At 50.8% G+C, this 22066-nt stretch overlaps 1 protein-coding gene across 1 annotated transcript in view; it reads right to left on the reverse strand.

The window, feature by feature from the left end:
• TLN2 (talin 2) overlaps positions 1-22066 on the reverse strand; it is a 269148-nt gene that overhangs the window by 106236 nt on the left and 140846 nt on the right. Inside the window, 7 exon segments of the mRNA XM_084781229.1 lie at positions 9604-9663; positions 9666-9705; positions 10837-10965; positions 13387-13521; positions 17176-17289; positions 19477-19590; positions 20713-20841. Of these exon segments, the coding sequence (XP_084637355.1) occupies positions 9604-9663; positions 9666-9705; positions 10837-10965; positions 13387-13521; positions 17176-17289; positions 19477-19590; positions 20713-20841 (721 nt within the window).

The raw sequence follows: 22066 nt of genomic DNA on the forward strand, positions 1-22066 counted from the left end.
CGCACTTGGGCAGCTGGTGCATAGGTTGCAGGGAGGTTTTTTTTTTTTAATGTATATTCAGTTGGCATCACTGGGGTATACACACAAAGTCAGTGAATTTGCATGGCTGGATAACTCCAGCATCACAGTGTCCTTCACCAACAGTGCTGCTCACACTGGAAGTAGTTACTCTCACCTGCCACCTTAGACTGGCTTAACGGAGCCACGCAACACGCATGCATTTGCAACTGTTTTCTTTCTCTGGCTGCCAAGGTTGTGAGTTCAAGTGGCGCTGTTATGTGTGACTGTTTCTTTCTGCTCCTGTAAGACCTCACGCGGATGCCCTAACCTTTGCTTATCTGTCCCTCTGCTGGTGGACAGGTAAGTTGTCTTGTGTTTGGGATAAAAGCCCCGAGGAAACAAAGATCTTGTGCACGCATTCAGATGATTACGTGCGATCGCTAGAGACCTCCTCACGGAGATTCTCTTCCCGTGCTGCCAGGAAGATGGTGCAGCACTTAAGAATTTTTGTTGCAGCCAGGCATGGTGGCACGTACGCCTGTAATCCCAGCACTCTGGAAGCAGAGGAAGGTGGGTCTCTGTGAGTTTGAGGAGAGGGCCTGTTCCCAGCACCCACACGATGGCTCACAACTAGTGATAATCCAGTTCCAGGGCATCTGACACCCTCTTCTGATCTCCAAGGGCACAAGGCACTCACATGGTGCACATCCACATGAGCACATCTATATTTCCTTTAGAGATTCCTTTTCCAGATAGTTTTAGGCTCTGTCAAGCTGACAGTTAAAACTAACTAGTATGGTAATGATGTTGAGAACACTTTTAAAAACACACTTAATGGCTACTGACTCTGCTCTGATGCAGAGACAGGCCTGCAGAGCAACGGTGACTATAAGCCAGTCCCCTCATGGATCAGCGTCCCCTCACACAGAATAAACATTTGAGGCCCCAGGTCTTAGCACACCAAAGAGGATGGAGGCCTATGAGCAAAGGAGCCTGATCTTTCCTGAAGCTGCCCTGGAGAAGTGGTTTCCCATCAGGCCTAGCAGTGACAGTTCCCCACGCACAGGGCACAACCTAAGCAGCACTGGAGCTGGATCTGAGGTCCCTAGATTACCACCACATGCTCTTTGGAGTGCGCTCTGGGACAGGGTGGTGTGAGGGCCTCTTGTTGGAACATGGGCGCTGTGCATGGAAACTACTCTCATCTGGAGTGCAGCTTTCTACAGTCATCACAGACACAGCCAGAGGTCTTCCTTGTGGTACCCATGAGGCTTCACAACGAGACAAGCCACAGACCCCAAAACACAGTCATCTCCGCAGCCACAGACTGACAAATCTATGAACAGTCTGTCACACGGCTGAGATGGAGGGCTACGATCTATCCATGGCAGATAAAGCACTGCCAATCTACTGTTTGTCAGGAAGCCTGTGCACAGGAAGGATGTTACAGCCAGGATGCGTGTGCGTGTGCGTGTGCGTGTGTGTGTGTGTGTGTGTGTGTGTGAGATGGGATGTTTGTTTGTGTGTGATGATGTGTGATGTGATACTTATATGTATGATGTGTGTGTGATATGTGTGTGTGATGGTGTGTGTGTGTTTGTGTGTGATGATGTGTGTGATGTGATGCTTATATGTACGATGTGTGTATGATGTGTGTGTATGTGTTTTTGTGTATGATGGTGTGTGTGTGTTTGTGTGTGACGGTGCTTGTGAATGATGTGATGTGTGTGCATGATCTATATGGTGGGCGTTTGTGATGTAATATGTATGTATTTTTGTGTGTGAGATATGTGTGTATGGTGTATGTGTTTGTGTGTGATGGTGTTGTGTAATGAGTGTGTGCTTTTGTATGTGTAAAAGTACTAGAGAAGCCCAAAAGAGAAAACACAGAGAGAAATAGAGCTAAGGCTTAGAGGAGAAACATGTTACGTTTCAGCTTTTGGCTGCAGGTTGAAGGATGTCATCGCTCAGAAGAACTCCAGATGTGGTCAGGCCCTCATCGCACTGGCTTCCCTGCCAAGGGTCTGTGTGTCTAGACTGCTGTCTCTCTCACGAGCCATAGCTTCCCACAAGTTTTAGGAGTGGCTGAGAATCTAGGACTGACTGTTGAAGAGTCTAGGCTGTGATTTTTTTAGACATCACCTACTGCCTTCTCATTTATTATTTGGACCCTTAAATTCACTTCTGTTCAAATTGTTTAAGAGTTAAAAAAAGAAATATTCATAATAATGCAATTAGAAAAGGTGTGCTTATGTAATGCCACTGAATAGAATATGATTTATAGATTAAGATGATATCCATTTTAAAAACTATATTTATTGGGCCAGGCGTGGTGGTGCAAGGCTTTAATCCCAGCACTCAGGAGGCAGAGGAAGGCAGATCACTGTGAGCTCAAGGCCAGCCTGGTCTACAAAAAGCAAATCCAGGATAGCCAGGACTGTTACACAGAGACACCCTGTCTCGAAAAAACAAAAACAAAAACAAAAACCCAAAACAAAACAAAACCATATTTATTTCCTTATTTTGCATACATGAATATGTGCATGTATAGATGGAGGTATAGGTATGTATACATGTGTGTGGGCAGATGTGTCATCATAGCATGTGCATGTGGAGGTCAGAGGGGAACTTGTGGGAGTCAGTTTTCGCCTTTCTCCAAGTGGGTTCCAGGGATCGAACTTGGGTCAACAGGCTTGGCAGCAGGCATCTTTAGCTGCTGAGCCCTTCTTAAGATGTGTTTTGAGAGGCAGAAACTGGAAGGCCAAGCTCTAAAGCCCTAAGCCTGCCCTTCTCACAGATCTTCTGCCGAGGTACAACAAATGATCCTCCCTGAGGCGACCAGGTTTCCCAGACAGAGGAAGCTACATCATCAAAAGGACACAGCAAAACCACCAGGGGGCCAGAGAGCCCACTGAACATCCAAGGTCCAGTTATAGCCGCATCCACAGCCATGTTTTCATGGGAATCACCCACGGGGTCATGTGACCAACATCAGCAATGTCCCTTCCTCCCTATCATGACCCCTCATGATATTGATTTTACGGTCAGGTATACGTGAAGATCTGTAGCCCACTGGGGCAAACTATAAAGCACACATCTGCTCCAATAACTGCAACCCTTGGAGAGCACAGACAGCTTTCACATCTGGACCTTCAATTATACTCAGTAGCAGAGTCAGGACAGTAAGAGATGGCGGAACATAGCCAGCTTCATCATCGTTGTTTCTGGGAAAGGGTCTCATGTCACCCGGGCTAGGGAGAGAGTCTCGTGTCACCCGGGCCAGCCTTGAGGGTCTCTGTCACCTTGAGCTGACCCTCAGTCTCCAGGTGTGTGCTACCACACCCAGCTCTCAGAATGTTTGCTATTTTCAGAACTCACACCTACTGCATGCCCAGCCAGTGTTAGACCATAATGCAAGGCTCCAGGATAAATCAGGAATGATACAAATCTCCCCCTGCCCCCGCAGCCCCGACCAAGACAGGGTTTCTCTGTGTAGCCTTGGCTAGCCTGGAACTCACTCTAGGTCAGGCTGGCCTCGAACTCAGAGACGCACCTGCCTCTGCCTCACAGGTGGTGGGATTAATAGCACGCGCCACCGCCACCTGGGTTGATGAAAGTCTTTAATCTGTTTTCGAAGCATTCGCAAAATGCTGTATGTAGCTGTGATAAATGGTTTAGAAATGTATTTTGGGTTGTTTCACCAGCCAAAGAAAAAGCTACTTGCAACCAGATACAGCCCACTGCTAGTTAAGGTGCAGCCCCCGAGCACTCCGCAGGCCCTCAAGTATGGAGCTAGGGGGCCTAGACTAAGAGTTTGTCCACCCGTGTTCTCTCTTTCGCTGCCTCCCATTTACTCGTCAACTGTGCTGACACTGCCTCCAACCAGCTGGCAAGGACTTCCTTATGCCACCAGTCCCTGGAGGCTTCTCCACTGCCCTAGGCTCTAGAGAGACTCCCCCCCCCCCCCCCCCCGCCCACCTTGGCTTTCCTTCCCTACCCACGGCTTAGGTTCCCATTCCTGTACTCAGCCTCATCTGTCCTCACTAGTTAACCTTTTCCTCAGGCGACCACCCACTCCAGGCAAACTTGTCCACAGTTAAGTTTCAAGCAACGACCATGACCAAACTAATAGCTACAAAACCCCTACTTCCAGCCAGGCCTCCTCTCCCGGGAGCCAGACAGCCGGCTGCCCATCACACCTCGCTCTGTACATCCACGTCCATCTGCAGTTAGAACTGCATTCTGGGAATTCAGCCCTCTAGCCTACCCATCTTGTGATCTTAGCCCTAACACCTCACAGAACTCCTCACTTAGCAGTCAGGCCTAAGAATTCGCCACACTTTCTCCATCCCTGCAACATTGTAACCACCTACGGTCAGGCTCGGTTTCTCCATCTACCCCCTTGTACACCCTGCTGCTATCCGTTAGGTCTCGAGTGTCCACCAAAGGTCCATGTGTTAAACACTTGGTCCCCAAGGTGATGCTATTAGCTTTAAGATGCGGGGCTTAGTGGGAGAACTTGAGGGCACTAGGCAAATGCTCCTGAAAACAGTTATGGGATACACCCTCCGCATCTTTCTTCTCACTCTCTCTTGCTTTCTGGCCATGAGGTGAATGGTTTTGTTTTATTTACATGCTCCTGACATCATAGGATGCACCACCACACACTCAAATTATGATGGACTAGGGCCGCCATGAGCCAAAATAAACCCTTTGTCTATAGAGGTTAATGGCCTCAGGTACTCTGTTATAGTGCCGTAAGCTGACTAATCATTATGGGATTGCCTCCTCTTACCTAGATGAATTCAACAGCCTGCTTGTTGGGTTCCTTGCTTTCAGTTTGTCTCCAGTCTACCCTACACATGGGAGGGCACTGTAATCTGTCTCCACAGCTAAAATCCCCGATAGCTTCACATGGCTTCTGTTGAAACTCCAAGCTCATGTTGCCCAGGAGGCCCCTCGGGATCTGGGCCTCAGCTTGGCCTCCCAGCAATGTCTTCCTTCCTGGCCTTTTAACTAGAATCTTCTCAGTCCCTTGAGCCTGCTGCCTCTCTCACCTTTGAGCCCTCACACGCCAACACTCATGTCTAAGTGCCTGCCAGAGCTGACTGGCTCGCTAGCTGGGCTGGTTTTCGGATGCAGAGGAGGCTGCCCACCATCTGCATGCTCTCAGTAGCAGACGATGTAACTTCTAGAGCGCTAGGGCAGCCTCGCCTCCTCAAAGCACACATTGCACCAGCTACAAAGGATCAAGACAGTGTAGGGGTTTCCGAAATGGAACCTTTTCCTTCTAGTTCGTAAGAACTCACACCCACTTTTCCTTTTCTCCTGGAGCCTCTCAAAATGTCCTCCTAAGTGGTCTTTGATGTTCCAGTCTCCTCTGAACATTTCCCTTATTCTCTGACTAGGACAAAATTACATATTTTTTAAAATTGCTGCACATACTATGTTATACTTATTTTGGTTTCCTGTTTTATTCTTTTATTTTTAAAGTAACAAGTATTGCATTTTTAAATTTTTCTTGGGAGGAATGACAAATTAACTCACTGTAAACCAACCCCCTCACAGGGAAACAACTGGAAAACATATGGTTGAACTCAGTTGTGCAACAGGAAGACATCAAGGTAGAGAGGGCCAAGATCTGGGAGAATGGAAGTGCAGAGAGAGAGAGGAGCCCAGGGCTCAGGACAGCTTCTTCCCTCAAGGCGCTTCCTAATGTATAACAGCTGCAAGAGAGCCCCCCCCATGGCCCCCTCCCACAACCCAAGCCTCCTGCAAGCACAGGGGCTGGGGAGAGAACCTTGGTGCACACTGCAGCCTTCCGCAGCCTCACCTACTCACTAAGGGCTCACCCTGAAAGGTAAGCCGGAAACGGACTGCACAACTTCCAGCTGGCAGCCCCTGCTTTTCCCTTTTGCTAGTTACCCGGCCCCTCACACTCACAGATTCCTAACTAGGAACTCTTCTGCCTTTCAGAGACAGACATGTGGTGCTGAAAAACCTCAGTTCTCCTCAATGTCCTCTCCTGCCACACACCTTGGCTTCCTCCTTCCCGTGCGCCCCCTCTCAGGCCTCCAGGGAGACCCTGCACAGGGTGTGCTCAGGCAGCCCTGCCTCTCCCTCCACCTGCCTGCCTTCCCATTACGTTGATTCTTATTCTCTAGCTTTTACCACATTTCCTCCTCCACCCCTCCGTCCCCCTCCCTGCACTTGTAGTCTAAAAGGGGTCTGGCTTGTAGTTTGAGATTCATTTTATTACACCGTATGCTTGGTATGGCTAGGCTTAAAAGACAAATCTTTCAGCACATCTGGGAGGGAGCTTTGAGTTAGGTTAGGTGACGTGGGAAGACCTATCACCCATGTGGGTACCGGCACAGGCTGGCATGCTGGCCTGCATCCATAGGAGGAAGCAAGCAGAGAAGCAGCATTCACCACTCGCTGCTTCCTGGCTGTGCCATGTGACCAGCAGCCTCGTGTTCCCACCAACATGGCTTCCCTCTTGTGACAGACTACATTGCCTTAGACTGTGAGATAAAAATAAGGCCTTCTCTACCTAGCTCCTCATTTGTCAGGTATTCTCGTCACAGTCAGAAGCAAAGTATCAACGCTTGGGTGGAGCTTAGTAACAATCCTGTGGTGAGGGCTTGCGGATGTGCTGTGAAGCCGGGTGTGAGGGGTGGAGGGATGTGAGGGGTGTGAGGGGTGTGAGGGGTGTGAGGGGTGTGAGGGGTGTGAGGGGTGTGAGGGGTGGAGGGGTGTGAGGGGTGTGAGGGGTGTGAGGGGTGTGAGGGGTGTGAGGGGTGTGAGGGGTGTGAGGGGTGTGAGGGGTGTGAGGGGTGTGAGGGGTGGAGGGGTGTGAGGGGTGTGAGGGGTGTGAGGGGTGGAGGGGTGTGAGGGGTGTGAGGGGTGGAGGGGTGGAGGGGTGTGAGAGGTGTGAGGGGTGTGAGGGGTGTGAGGGTGTGAGGGGTGTGACGGATGTGAGGGGTGTAGGGGTGTGAGGGGTGTGAGGGGTGTGAGGGGTGGAGGGGTGTGATGGGTGTGAGGGGTGGAGGGGTGTGAGGGGTGTGAGGGGTGTGAGGGGTGGAGGGATGTGAGGGGTGTGAGGGGTGTGAGGGGTGGAGGGATGTGATGGGTGTGAGGGGTGGAGGGGTGTGAGGGGTGTGAGGGGTGTGAGGGGTGGAGGGATGTGAGGGGTGGAGGGGTGTGAGGGGTGTGAGGGGTGGAGGGGTGTGATGGGTGTGAGGGGTGGAGGGGTGTGAGGGGTGTGAGGGGTGTGAGGGGTGGAGGGATGTGAGGGGTGGAGGGGTGTGAGGGGTGTGAGGGGTGGAGGGGTGTGAGGGGTGTGAGGGGTGTAGGGGTGTGAGGGGTGTGAGGGGTGTGAGGGGTGGAGGGATGTGAGGGGTGGAGGGGTGTGAGGGGTGTGAGGGGTGGAGGGGTGTGAGGGGTGTGAGGGGTGTGAGGGGTGTGAGGGGTGTAAGGGGTGTGAGGGGTGTGAGGGGTGGAGGGGTGTGAGGGGTGTGAGGGGTGTGAGGGGTGTGAGGGGTGTGAGGGGTGTGAGGGGTGTGAGGGGTGGAGGGATGTGAGGGGTGGAGGGGTGTGAGGGGTGTGAGGGGTGTGAGGGGTGGAGGGGAGTGAGGGGTGGAGGGGTGTGAGGGGTGTGAGGGGTGGAGGGGTATGAGGGGTGTGAGGGGTGTGAGGGGTGGAGGGGTGTGAGGGGTGTGAGGGGTGTGAGGGGTGTGAGGGGTGTGAGGGGTGTGAGGGGTGTGAGGGGTGGAGGGGTGTGAGGGGTGTGAGGGGTGGAGGGTATGAGGGGGTGTGAGGGGTGTGAGGGGTGTGAGGGGTGTGAGGGGTGTGAGGGGTGTGAGGGGTGTGAGGGGTGTGAGGGGTGGAGGGGTGTGAGGGGTGGAGACTGTGAGGGGTGTGAGGGGTGTGAGGGGTGTGAGGGGTGGGAGGGGTGTGAGGGATGTGAGGGGTATGAGGGGTGGAGGGGTGTGAGGGGTGTGAGGGGTGTGAGGGGTGTGAGGGGTGTGAGGGGTGTGAGGGGTGGAGGGATGTGAGGGGTGGAGGGGTGTGAGGGGTGTGAGGGGTGGAGGGGTGTGAGGGGTGTGAGGGGTGTGAGGGGTGTGAGGGGTGTGAGGGGTGGAGGGGGTGTGAGGGGTGGAGGGGTGTGAGGGGTGTGAGGGGTGGAGGGGTGTGAGGGGTGGAGGGGTGTGAGGGGTGTGAGGGGTGTGAGGGGTGGAGGGATGTGAGGGGTGGAGGGGTGTGAGGGGTGTGAGGGGTGTGAGGGGTGTGAGGGGTGGAGGGATGTGAGGGGTGGAGGGGTGTGAGGGGTGGAGGGATGTGAGGGTGGAGGGGTGTGAGGGGTGTGAGGGGTGGAGGGGTGTGAGGGGTATGAGGGGTGGAGGGGTGTGAGGGGTGTGAGGGGTGGAGGGGTGTGAGGGGTGTGAGGGGTGGAGGGGTGTGAGGGGTATGAGGGGTGTGAGGGGTGTGAGGGGTATGAGGGGTGTGAGGGGTGTGAGGGGTGGAGGGGTGTGAGGGGTGTGAGGGGTGGAGGGGTGTGAGGGGTATGAGGGGTGTGAGGGGTGTGAGGGGTATGAGGTGTGTGAGGGGTGTGAGGGGTGTGAGGGGTATGAGGGGTGTGAGGGGTGTGAGGGGTGTGAGGGGTGTGAGGGGTGGAGGGGTGTGAGGGGTGTGAGGGGTGTGAGGGGTGTGAGGGGTGTGAGGGGTGGAGGGGTGTGAGGGGTGTGAGGGGTGTGAGGGGTGTGAGGGATGTGAGGGGTGTGAGGGGTGTGAGGGGTGTGAGGGGTGTGAGGGGTGGAGGGGTGTGAGGGGTGTGAGGGGTGGAGGGGTGTGAGGGGTGTGAGGGGTGTGAGGGGTGTGAGGGGTGTGAGGGGTGTGAGGGGTGGGTGGAGGGGTGTGAGGGGTGTGAGGGGTGTGAGGGGTGGGTGGAGGGGTGTGAGGGGTGTGAGGGGTGTGAGGGGTGTGAGGGGTGGGTGGAGAGGTGTGAGGGGTGTGAGGGGTGTGAGGGGTGTGAGGGGTGTGAGGGGTGTGAGGGGTGGAGGGGTGTGAGGGGTGTGAGGGGTGTGAGGGGTGGAGGGGTGTGAGGGGTGTGAGGGGTGTGAGGGGTGGAGGGGTGTGAGGGGTGTGAGGGGTGTGAGGGGTGGAGGGGTGTGAGGGGTGTGAGGGGTGTAGGGGTGTGAGGGGTGTGAGGGGTGTGAGGGGTATGAGGGGTGTAGGGGTGTGAGGGGTGTGAGGGGTGGAGGGGTGTGAGGGGTGTAGGGGTGTGAGGGGTGTGAGGGGTGTAGGGGTGTGAGGGGTGGAGGGGTGTGAGGGGTGTGAGGGGTGTGAGGGGTGTGAGGGGTGTGAGGGGTGTAGGGGTGTGAGGGATGGGGGGTGGAGGGGTGGAGGGGTAGGGGGAGGTGGCGGCGGCAAGTTTGTCAAATCAGTGAACCTTCCTCTTCTCCAGACCGGGGGTGGGGGAGTGGGGGAATGGGGTGGGAGTGGGAGGGTAGGGTGTGGGTAGGGTGAGGGTGGGGTGGGCTGAGGGTGGGGTGGGGTGAGGGTGGAGGTTTGTGGGACCCACGAAGGCTCTGAGAGTCCTACCTGTGTAGTGCTCGTTGCCGTGGGCAGCACAGGTGAGCAGCTGTGCCATGGAGGAGCCACTCCCTTTGAGGTGCTTCCCAGGTCCTGAGCGCACTTTTCTAGCTGCGAGGAAAATCCAAGGAAGGCAGAACTTAGGACAACATTCTCCGAGGTCTTACTAGGACGCAGGACACCGACACATATCAGAACCTGAACCGAGCCAGCTGGGAAAAGGCCTGGCGCTGACTGAGTGAGCCAGGTGCAGGTCCCACCAGCTGCGTAGAACCATGGGAGCCAGGACCCTCACTAAACCCCGCTCCCGAAAGCGCCTCGCTAAGAAGGCCTTCAGCTCCCTCACAGGCTGTGGCTGTTAGCATGATTCCTTAAGTTCTAAAGAAATCATTAGTGGGCCGTGAGCCTGCCTTGGCAGGAAGCAGGCAGGCAGGCACCCAGCTCTTCCACCTTCCTGGCACGTGGGGCCATTAGCACAGTCCAGTTTGGTCATTATCCTCCAAGAAGTTCAAAGTGAACGGCATGTAAGAAAATGGAGGTTTGGAGTAGCAACTGAGACCATGGCGGAAGGCGGTTGGGCATGCTCTCAGAAAGAGAGAACCAGCTTGCTTTAGCCACCAAATATGAAACAAAACTGGTAAAGGCCTAGGGTACAGATAATTAATTAGCATATAAGGACTCTGTTTGGAAGAGCTTCGTAGGTGTACGATGACGGGCAGAAAGACGCAAGAGAACATACACGGTCCGAATGAACCACACAGCACCTTTCCAAATGAAGGCCATGCCTTTGAGTGAAAATGGAGTCTGGGCCACCACAGCCGGACACACCATGTGCAACCCCCATTCTCCGCTCCCAGCAAATGGCTTCTTTAAAAATAACGAGATGTGCCTAAGGGACGGCCAGCAGGTAAAGGTGCTCACCACTAAGTCTGCTGACCTGAGTAGAAACAGGGAGTCACAGCAGAAAGGAAGAACTGAAAAGTGTCCTGTGACCTCCACCACCCACCCCTCCTTCTGCCCCCCCAGACAAAATAAATAAAAATTACTTTATTTTTTTTGTTCTACTTGACCCATAGCTTGTTGTAACTGTATAATTATATTAGCCTTTTCCAGGAGTTTGCAGACACACCTGGGCTAGACAATGAAATAATGTTTAAAAAAGGAAGAAAGGAAGGAAGGAAGGAAGGAGGAAGGAAAGAGGAAGGAAGAAGGAAGGAAATGGCAGAGCACGGCCCAGCTTACCGTTTCCCCTGGGAGTGGCTTCAGCTGACTTTCTGCAGCAGCCATCTTGGCGTCCTGCAGCTCACTCTTGAGAGTCTGCACCGTGTTCAGTGCAGAATCGATTTCCATGGGACCGCACGCCTCGTGGGCCTGTCAACAGAGTGGGGTATGTGTTGCAGCGATAGAGCGCACAGCATAGCCTGTGACGTTCTCGGGTGTGTGCGTCTCGAGGCTCGGGGTGCATAGGCGCACTGCGGAAGGGCTCCACAGAGAGCACGCAGCAGATATGTTCATATACGTCAGCACCGTAAGTCGTTGCCCTTCCATACTAAGGCTGAGAGCTCCCTCTTCTAGTTCCTCGCTTTACATGCTTACATCTCTTGGCCATTTAGAACACTGGTCTCCAACAGCCAGGACTTCATGGCCCCAACACACATTAATAAACTTCATACATAATTGGCCAATCAGGATTCTCAGTACTTATAAATTATCACCCTGTGCCTTTTTTTGACCTTCTCCATTTCCGACCTGGGCCGGTTCACCCCCTCCTTAGGAAACCTGATGGTTCCCCGCTCCCGGGAGGTTACCATATTAATGCCGAACTTAGTGCGGACACCCGATCGGCATAGTGTACTACAGCCCAGAACTCCTGGACTCAAGGAATCCTCCTGTCTCAGCCTCCCGAGTAGCTGGGACTACAGGCGTGTGCCACCGTGCCGGGCTCCCTGTGCCTTTTTTTGAGTAACTGCCACAAAGCATCAGTAAACACTAAATGATTGGTTCTCCTGTGTCCATGTTTTTAGGTATAGATGCTCAGAGAGGCCAGCACACTTGCCAACGACAGGGGCCTGGTTCAAATTCACGGTGTGTGATTCCAGAGCCTTGGAGATCAACCCTTCTAATAAGTTGAAAAAAAAAATGAATTAAAATCTTTCCCAGTCTCTTTCTGGACCAGTAGACATGCTTAAGCATCACTGTGGGCCTCACTGTTCCAGGGTAGCTGTTTGATGTTGGTGTGTGCCAAGATTCACGGAGAAAACTTAGCCCACAACTGTGTGGGCTGTGTGGCTTGTGGTGTGGATGGCTTTGCCAGATGCATGCTGGCCAGGTACCCACATTCTAAGAAGCACCCCACTATGCACACCGGGCCATTACAGGATGGATGGCTCCAGGTCTCTGAGAAACAGTCCAATGTGCAAACATGGCCAGAGACAGTCTAGGGCCCTGGACACTCTGTTTTGGCAATGCGACATCCCTGTTCATGTCAGGCGTTCAAGTTGGCTTCGACTTTCTTCTCAGCGCTTTATGAGGCTGCGCGTTTCTATAAAGGGATTGCTACAAGGGAAAATGAATTCAAGCCAGAACTTCATGCTAATAACTACATCAGAGTTGCAATGAGCTGCTTTGATAACTGAGTTTCAGAGACAGAAATGTACTTAGCCCCTGACTCTGTCCTACTGAGGCTCTGTAAGGGCAAACGTGTCCGTGTAAGGTGTGCAAACCTCTTAGGGAAGAAAACCGTAGCTAGGATGGCATCCCGCCTCCGAAATCTATTTTCTACTTTCATAATTTGTTTTTAAGTTCTCAAGGTGATACCTGGAAGATAAGTTATTGCTTTAGTTTGGGTCTGAAATGGCCAGCGCCTCATGTGATAAAGGTCTGAGGCTCTCCAGGTGGTGGGGATCTTTAGTTAGTCGGGCCTAGTTGGAGGAAGGAGGTTTCTGGGGGTGTGCCCTTGAAGGAGTTATCAGGACCCTGGCTCCTTCTCGTATTTTTCTCATCCTGGCTGCCATGAAGTGAGCAAGTTCCGCCTGCCTGTACTTTTACCGAGACACATGGTGTTGCCACTACAAGGCAGGTGTGCGATACTGCTACCAGGCTCAGGCGAGAAGGTCAACTGACAGTGAACAGAAATCCACAATGATGTCCTCTCCCGCTCCTTTTTTCTTCTTCTTCACTCTTTTCTTTCCTTCCTTCTCCTCCCTTATTCTTTCTGATTTATTTATTTATTTATTTATTTATTTATTTATTTATTTGAAGACAAGGTCTTACAAAGCCCTGGCTGGTCTGTGTAGCCAAGAAGCTAAGGGTGACCTTAAACTTCTGAAGCTCCTGTCTCCATGTAGCAAGCGTGGGTTTATAGGCATGGGCCACCATGCTTGACTAATCCTTTCTTCCCCTTAAATCAACTGTTTTTGGTATTTGTCGCAGCCATGAAAAGCTAGCTAGCACATTTATTTGGCTTGCGACTTAACTGGTATGGAGACCCTTACGACGAACGGTCTCACCTGAGACTGAAACACAGAACATTGCTTATCCCAGGAAAAGGGACGAGATGGAGGAAATGCAAGACCTGAATTTATCTGTCACTGGGAGGTGAGGAAGAAGCCTGGGAGCTCATGCTAAACGTTAGGCCACAGCGCTGTCTTTAACGGTTGTTAAATTAAACAGGCGGCTCTGCTGAGAAACTGTCCCAGCAGTGCTAGGGCCAGCGCGGCACTCACACCACATCATCACACGGAGGCGAAAAGCTGCCTGCAGAGCGAACCACCAGGACAAGGCCCCACTTGCCTTCTGCGAAGCCGTGCGCAGCTCGGCCAGGCTGGTTGCCAGGTTCTTGGCACACTGACTCAGCTGCATGGCTGCAGCCTGGTCACTCACAGTGGGCACCGCTGCTTTGGCAGAAGACACCATCTTGCTTCCGGGCTGCGGAGAGATGAACAGAAAGTAAGGTATCTGCAGGGCAACAAGCTGCTGCTGAGAGATCCAACAGCCTCCATGGTGACTAGAACACATCTTCCTCCTAAAGCGGGGTGCGGCGGTTTGAATGAAGATCATCTGCCGCAGGCTTGCGTGTCTGGACACTTAGGGAGGCCATGGAACCTCTGCAAGGCGGGGCCTTGATGGAGGAAGTATGCCTCTAGGTGTCTTAGGGTGATTGTTGTGTAATGAACCAGCTGACAAAGGCAAGTTGTGGAGGAAAGGATTAACTGGGTTTGTGCTTCCACACTGGAGTCCATCATGAGGGAAGTCAGGACAGGAACTCAAACAGGGCAGGAACCCAGAGGCAGGAGCTGATGCAGAGGCCATGGAGGAGTGCTGCTTACTGGCTTGCTCCCCATGGCTTTGCTCAGACTGCTTTCTTATAGAACCCAGGACTGCCAGCCCAGGGATAGCATTACTCACAATGGGCTGGGCCCTGCTCCATCAATCAGTAATTAACAAAATGCCCTACAGGCTGGTCTGCTTACAGCTGGATCTTCGGAAGATATTTTTCTCAACTGACATACATAGCACACGCACACATGCACACAAACACACACACACACACACACACACACACACACACACACAGAGGCAAAAACATAAGCAGGTTAAAAACAACAACCACAACAATTACTGTGTCGAATCAAACACTCCAGTACAAAGTATTGCAATGGGGGGAAGAGAGGCAAGTTGATTAAAGTAACTTGAAATCCTTATTTAAAATAGATGTCAAGGATAACTCTTTGATAAAAACAAAACAAAATAAAACAACACTTTTTTGTGTGTTTTCTAGAGAAGTTCTTTACCGTGATATTTAAATATATCTAACAGACCATAAAAATAAAGGCAAATAAGATGATCTTATTTTTTTACAAGCACGAATGCCTGTGCACATGCAGACGTAGCTTTAAGAACAGGGACACCAACTATGTTCTTTACAACACCCACATCTGCCCTGTCTTAGGCATACAGTGCCTATGAGCCCCGTGAATATCTCTTAGGCTTCTACTGATGTGTGTGTACCCGTTTCCTTGCCAATGTAGCAAAATATGGCAAGCCACTAGCCAAGTCTCAATAATTTTCAGTGTGTAAAATTTTAGGAGCAGTTTTTCTGACTCCAAAGTGTACCAGGGCTTTAAAAGTGTATGCTGTAAGTATGCCTCAGAAAACTGTAATGACTTAAGTGCCAGATCATAAATATTCAGGATAAAAGTACTACTTTTAGTGTTTAAAGAATTAATGAGAATCAGCAGGAGAACCTAATGTAAGTAGTTTAAAAAAAAAACTTGAATAATTTCATGTTACCAGCTTAAAAATATAATACTAAAGCATATGAAAAACGCTTAACATTTGAAAACAAAGGATATGAACTCAAACAAAATAAAATTTAAAGAACAAGCAAGCTAACAGGCTTTCTAAAGCGCCATCTTATAAAATATGTATTAAAAGAATGATCCACATACTCTAGCTGTAAATTCATATGTGTTCATCCTTCTGGAAGGGCAACTCTAAAACATTCATGAGGAAAGTCGAAAATGTATGTTCAGATGTTTCAGGCTGGGGGGCTAGCTTAGTGACAGGAGATATATATATATATATATATATATATATATATATATATATATATATATATATATGTAAATATATCACATATTTTATAAATATAATATTAAAAAATATATATGGCTATCCTGGAACTTGCTCTATAGACCAGGCTGGCTTTGAACTCAGGGATCCTCCTGCCTCTGCCTCCTAAGTGCTAGGATTAAAGGTGTGTGGCCACCATGCCTGGCTTAAACATACATACTTTTTGATTTGTTGATTCTGTTGCTTTTACTTTGAAGCTTGCCTGTTTCTTATAAAGGTATAAATATCTATGAAAACAGTTAAAAGAACAGGAGAAAAGTGGGGAGAAAGGTGAGAGAGAAAAGAAAATGTAGAAAGAAAGGAGAGGGGGGAGGGAGGGAGGGGGAGGAAAGGGAGAGGGGGAGAGAGAAAGAGAGGGAGAGAGAGAGAGAGAGAGGGGGAGAGAGGGAGAGAGAGAGAGGGAGAGAGAGAGAGAGAGAGGGAGGGAGGGAGAGAGAGAAAGAGAGAGAGCGCACATGAGCAAGCAGGTTCAGAGTAGACAGAGAAGCACCTCCACACTGTTCAGTCCTAAGTCTCCAGGCTCCTCCTGGGAGCAGACTAAACACATAAGCCAGCTCCAGGATTAGTAAGAAAAAGAGAAAGACCTTTTTCTAAGCTCTGCATCTCACTGACAAAGAAAACATAAGTGGTCTGCAATCCTATTTCTAGGAGTTCACTGAAGTAAAGAGCTCAAGTTGAGAGATAAAGGTTGAGCACATGAAGAGCTCATATTACAGGTTGCTTGTGATGTCCCCACATAAAAAGCCAGCATGTCTGATGAAGGGACAATGATTAAAAGGCAGAGTATAGCCACATGGCAGACTTTTGGAGTCACAATTCAAAGGGTGCTGGAGAGATGACTCAGTGGCTGAGAGTACTGACTGCTCTTCCAAGAGACTTGGGCTCAATTCCTAGCACCCACATGGTGGCTCACACCCATCAGCAACAGAGGTCGGATGCCCTCTGTGGGCACTGCACACACACGGTGCACAGACATACTAGAAGGTAAAAAAAATCCATATATGTAAAAAGTACAAAATAAAAGGAAGGCTGGGTCTGGTGCTCAGGGGTAGAGGAAGGCTTCTTGAGCCCTGTTCAATCCCCAAAGGGTTTATATACGATGAATGCAATCCAAAAAATTGCACCCCATAAGTAGAATATAGTATACAAAAATCTTTATTTTTGATTTAAAAAAAAGAAAAAAAGATTGTGAAAGCCAGAAGTAAGGGAGGCTTAGAACAAAACAGTGTCTTTTGGACACGGCAGGACAGCACCACTCAAGAGCTCACAGCAGTCAGGGTTGTCTGCACAAGCCCGCCACAGTACCAAGCCAGTGAACAGTCTCATGTGACATGGGAAGGGTTTCATGAACGCCCATCCTTAGCTGAGGAGCGAGTCAGCGTTCCTTAAGGGAGTGGCTCCTGGTAGACTCACCACTTTTAGTGTACGTGCTCAGATATATATGCACAACATGAACTACAGTAAATGGCTTATTAAATTTTTTTTTTTTTAAACGAGGACACTGAGTTAGGGGTAGAGAGGAGAGGTGGTTCTGGAAGGAGTTAAGATGAGGAGCTGAAGTGAGTATGATCAGATTACAGTGTATGAAAATCTCAGTGGACTAACAGAAACCTTTAAAATTCAAGAAAAGATTACATGGCCACCCAGCAAATCTGTTAACATCTCCCTCTGAAGTAGACTGAAACATCCGTATTTTATCTTCGCAGAGCGGACGTGCGGGCAGCACTTGCAAAACCAACCCATCGGTCCTAGCCTTGATCGTTAGCTACCGTTCGCTTGGCCAGTGACATCTCCCTCGCCAGAAATGCAAAGAGGCCTTACAACGGCTTAGATAAAAACTCAGCCAAGGCCGTGGGGTCTGCACAGGTGTGTTGTCTTCCTCAAGGACAAAGGGCAGACTCTGCCAGCTGGGGTTCTGCAAGTGACCGTGGCGCTGGTATCAGTTACCTGCAGGAAGTTCTGGCTGGAGATGATGAGGGCCAGCTGGGCGCTCAGGTCTTCCGCTTGCGCTTGGCTCCCTCTCACCCCCTGCACTAGCTGGGGGATGTGATCGGCCACCGCCTGCGGGAAGAAGGAAAACAGGAGCTGAGCACGGGCAGAGAGGAACAAGTAGCCAAGGGACAGGAAAGGGACCCTACGCGCCGTTTCCGATGTGTGATCCAGCCCCGGACCAGAAGTTCTCTACTCAACAGCATACTTAGCCTTAGTGACACCGAATGCCGGTCTCTCCACCCGTCCTCTTCCCCCCACCCCTCCCACTTTCACAACGGTCCAGCGGTCACGGCGTAGTTGGCAGAAGACTGCCCTCCACCACAAAGACTTGTAAGAACTTTCTTAGTCAAACCTCACAGGCTCCCGGCCACGAGGAAGGATGATCAAAAGTCAAAACATATACAACTTGCGGGTAGATAAACCTACTCAGATGGCGCCATAACCTACCAGAGGAAGTGGGGGACGAGTTCAGGAACTAACATTTGACATGCTTGCTCAGGCCTCTGGCTTTGCCGCTATGGATTCTGGGTCTCAGACTCCATGTGAGCTTTGCTCCTGTTTTTCTGTTCCAACCAGTCCCTAGCATTTCTCAAACGAGAAAGCCCAACAGGAAAGAGAGGAGCCAGATTCAGCAAGGCAGGACTACCCTACGGCAGTCACCCCCAGAGGCGCCTCAGGAGCCATCTGGTCCTGCTCTTCCTAATCTCCACCTCATGGAGCGGGCTTCAGAGGTCGGAGGGCCACGGCTGGTGAAGGTGTCCAGTGCATTTTGGCCTGGGGCCCACCCCGAACGCTCTAAACGTCCCGATGGAAATGCGCGCAGGTCCTTCCCAGTAAGGACTCCAGAGACTTGCTCCATTTTCCCCCCACTTCAGCCTGCTGTTTGGCATCCCTGACACTTCCCGGCAGGGATGCTCAGAGACCTAATGCAGTTAGTCCTCTTTGCAAAGAGTGAGAGACTCTGCAGCATGTGGTCCCTGAGGAAGGGAAAGGCCACTTTCCCACCTTGCTGGCAGCTGAATGGCACGAGGAAAACTATACTGTATGAGCGGAGGCCTTGTTCACAGAAAGCTCTTCTCCTTTCACTAATCCTAAGCACAGAGGACTTCGGACCTCTGTGCATCACAGATGCTCTTCCCCCTCTAACACGGGCAACCCAAAGAGGGGACCTCGGGGAAACCAGAAGCAGGAACGGTGAGTTCCAGGCAATCCGTTCCCAGCAGCACAGCCACTGCTGACGTGGAGCTGGCTTCCCTCGGCAGCACAGCCACTGCTGACGTGGAGCTGGCTTCCCTCGGCAGCACAGCCACTGCTGACGTGGAGCTGGCTTCCCTCGGCAGCACAGCCACTGCTGACGTGGAGCTGGCTTCCCTCGGCAGCACAGCCACTGCTGACGTGGAGCTGGCTTCCCTCGGCAGCACAGCCACTGCTGACGTGGAGCTGGCTTCCCTCGGCAGCACAGCCACTGCTGACGTGGAGCTGGCTTCCCTCGGCAGCACAGCCACTGCTGACGTGGAAGCTCCCTTCAGATAACTCATTATTTCTCAGAGCTTTAGAGGGCAGTCAGGACACTGGCATGGTCACACATGCCTGTCACCAGGCTCCACTGCCAACACTCTCAGGAAGACTCCAGTAAGATGTGCCATCAGGAGCAGGCAACATGTCTGCAAGAGGATTTTGTTCCCACGTGTCCTGGGAGAGTCACCAGCCTTGTGGGAAGGGAGAACGTCTGTAGTAAGCTGGCCGTGGCCCAGCACCAATGCCCCTGCCCCGGAAAAACAGACCAACAAGTGACAGGTAACAGAAAGCACGGAAAACATGAGGCCACAGAAGGCAGACAGGACAAAGCAGACCTCAGATGAGGAGAAAGCGGGAAATCAACCTGCTGTCGTGAACGGAGACCTGATGTGAGCAGCCTTCCAGAGGAAAAGGCATCTGGAGAGGCCAGTGTTCATTTCTACTTCTATGTCAAAAGTCTAAAATGGCCTCATCAGTTCTCTTTATTTAATTCAGTCTCTTAAAAGGGATGTAGATAAAGAAAAGATAATGCTGGAAAAAAGACACTCTTTCCACACAGGGGCCCTCCGCTTGCTTAATGGACAAAAACCAGACGCATGCACACCTGGAGCGCGGAGCCACCGCAAACTGCATTAGAAGGCTGGAAGATCTTCCCTAAATGAATTACCAGGGCATGGGATGGTCTAACGCTATCAGTGATGTGTTCCAGACCTTGCCCTCGGCGCACAGGGAGCTCACCTTGCAGCTCTGGACCAGTTGCTGCTGGGCTGAGGGGTTCTTGTTGGAGATGGCTGCATTCTGGGAGGCTGCGATGGTCTGCGTGGCAGCCGCTGCGGCCTGCTTGGCTGCAACCTGCAGAGGGGCAGTGACACAGGTCAGTCCAGGGCTGTGCTCGAAAACTCAGTCTTTCCCTGACTGGAGCAGACCCCATCTCTCTTCAATGCCACCAATGGTCTCGGCCTTGCTGCTCTCTGTCGTCTACTTTTGTAAATGATGGGCTCCATCTTTTGCTGGTCTTGTGCTGGCCACCGCAGGAGCTGTGGTCCAGGAGTTGGAGCTGGAGTGTGGATATGATCTAAACACATCTGCGTATGAAGTTACCAAAGAACAAGCAGAAACTTAAAAGACAAAGGACAAGAGACAATTGCAGCACTGAGATGCCACTGGCGAGCGAGCGGCAGCGCACGACCTTAACGTCAGGGAAGGAGAATTCTCCCCTGAAGCACAGGTCGCTCTTGGTGCCAAGCACCAAAGGAGGCATCGTGCCCCTCCCCTCATAGCACCCAGAGGCCTCAGCACAGATGTGGCCCATCCCCCTGGGGGTAACTAATCAAGTTCAATCTTCTGTCTCCTTCTAATAATGAGGCCAATTTTCTTCCAGAGAGCCCAGAAGACGGCCTGTGGAGGGGCTCGACATTGGACAGCCAGGTAGAGTCAGCTGGCCTCCATCCTTCCACATTTTAGTCTGAAGGTCGCCTATAAACATCCCTGTAAAGACATCTTTTTCTTATGTAGTTTGTACCTATTCCCAACTCTTTAATTGGAAGATAAAATCTGAAAAGACATGACAAACATGTCTATTCTTTCTCTCTTCTCAGTCCCCTCCTGCTCTCCAGCTCAAGTCTAAAACTCTCAACAGGGAAGGCCAGGAAAAGCCACCGCCTTTGGAGAAGTCAGAACTTGGCACAGCTGGTCCTGCTGAATGTAACCCTTAACAGCAGGGGAAAAAAGACGCCCAAGCTTCCTGCAAAAACACTGCGTTCTATCGCTGAATGTTGACCTCCGAACCCAAGCCTCTGGCAGCCGTGAACTGAAGCAATTTTTTTCAAATTGTGTCAATTCCGTTAAAGTACCCAAACTATCCCACACTGCTAACTTTTGAGTTCACGTCCTTTTGGTGATTTGACATTTTTGTTTTTCAGGTAACGCTCTGCAATCACAAATGGGACCCTAAAAGCCAGCCCATTTCCTTACCTCCAGCCGGTTGACGATTTTTTTCTTAATAGCATTCTGCGCAGCGGCGTTGGTTGCTACTCGGAGACCCTCGGCAGCTTCTCTCAGCCTTTGTTGCTGGTCTTCGTTTTCCGGGTTGGCTGCAGCCCCCTGCAAATGTGGAAACAGACACTGAAGTGGCCTGGGGCAGTAGGCTGTAGCTGCTAAATGCCTGCCTTTCATTTTACTTCTTCCTAATAATGCACTATATTTGGAATGGAAAGCCACAAGCAAGGATCACAGCTGTGTACCACCAGGCTGCGTTGATGCCTTGCTGGGACTGAACCCATAGCCTCCTGAGTGCCAAATCCTCAGCCCCTACAGACACTGTCTTTATACTAAATATCAAGCCTGCGTGTAATTGTAACAACTAACATTGTAAATCACAGTCTTGGGGAGCTATACAAATTACCTTGTAGCTGTGATTTCAAAAACTCAAGGCTTCAAAGACATTTGAGGCATTATTATAATATACCACATTAGTATGTATGCTTTTTATTTCTTTAATGTCTCAGCTAAAATTTAAGTTAAAAAGAAAAAGAAATATATTTTATTCTAGTCTGGAGTTTGGTTTTACAAATCTTGTAAGATAAAGTACCCTGATAATTTTCTTCCAAGAGGATGGACACTTGTGTGAACATCATTTACTTAATAAAAAAACAAAAACATAAAAACTCCCCTTTTACTTAGTTGAATTACTATTATGTCAAATACTAAAATGTCAACACAAAGGAAAGAAAAGAAATAAATCTCACTGTAGGAGAAAGTAGAATGGTCCTTACCAGAGAAGGATGGAGTGAGTGGAAAGACAGACAGACAGACAGACAACGACAGACAGGCGGAGGATGGATAATAGCGAGAAATTTCATGGTGTAGCTGGGAAGGGGAGTGAACTCTAAAGTCCTGTCGTGCAGAGGGAGCTACGGCAGAGAACAACTTAACTCCCCAGTGTGAAACAGCACGCGGAGCGATGGACACGGGCACGTGCTATTAGGAGTCAATTTAAATGTTTGACTTGAAAAAAGAGGCACTGGAAAATCTCTCCGCATCGGGTACAGAGAAAAGTGTGCAGAGTAAAAGTCTGTCTCAAGGAAGATTTTTATCTTAACTGGTATGACAGACACCTGGATGGCCCATGTCTTCACATCACTGCTGGAACATTCCAAGACAATAGTAAATATGAAAAGTGAGGCTCCGCTGGAAAATCAAGCACTTAAATGGAGCACGATGGGAGAGGGTGAAGAGGTCACAGGGTAACAGGGTCACAGGGTCACAGGGTTATGGTCTGTAAAGAGAGCCCAAGCAAAGTTTGCGAAAGGCCGTACAATAAAACTGT

This window comes from Acomys minous (genome assembly GCF_964271855.1).
Source record: "Acomys minous genome assembly, chromosome: 5".
In the NCBI taxonomy this organism is placed as follows: Eukaryota; Metazoa; Chordata; class Mammalia; order Rodentia; family Muridae; genus Acomys; species Acomys minous.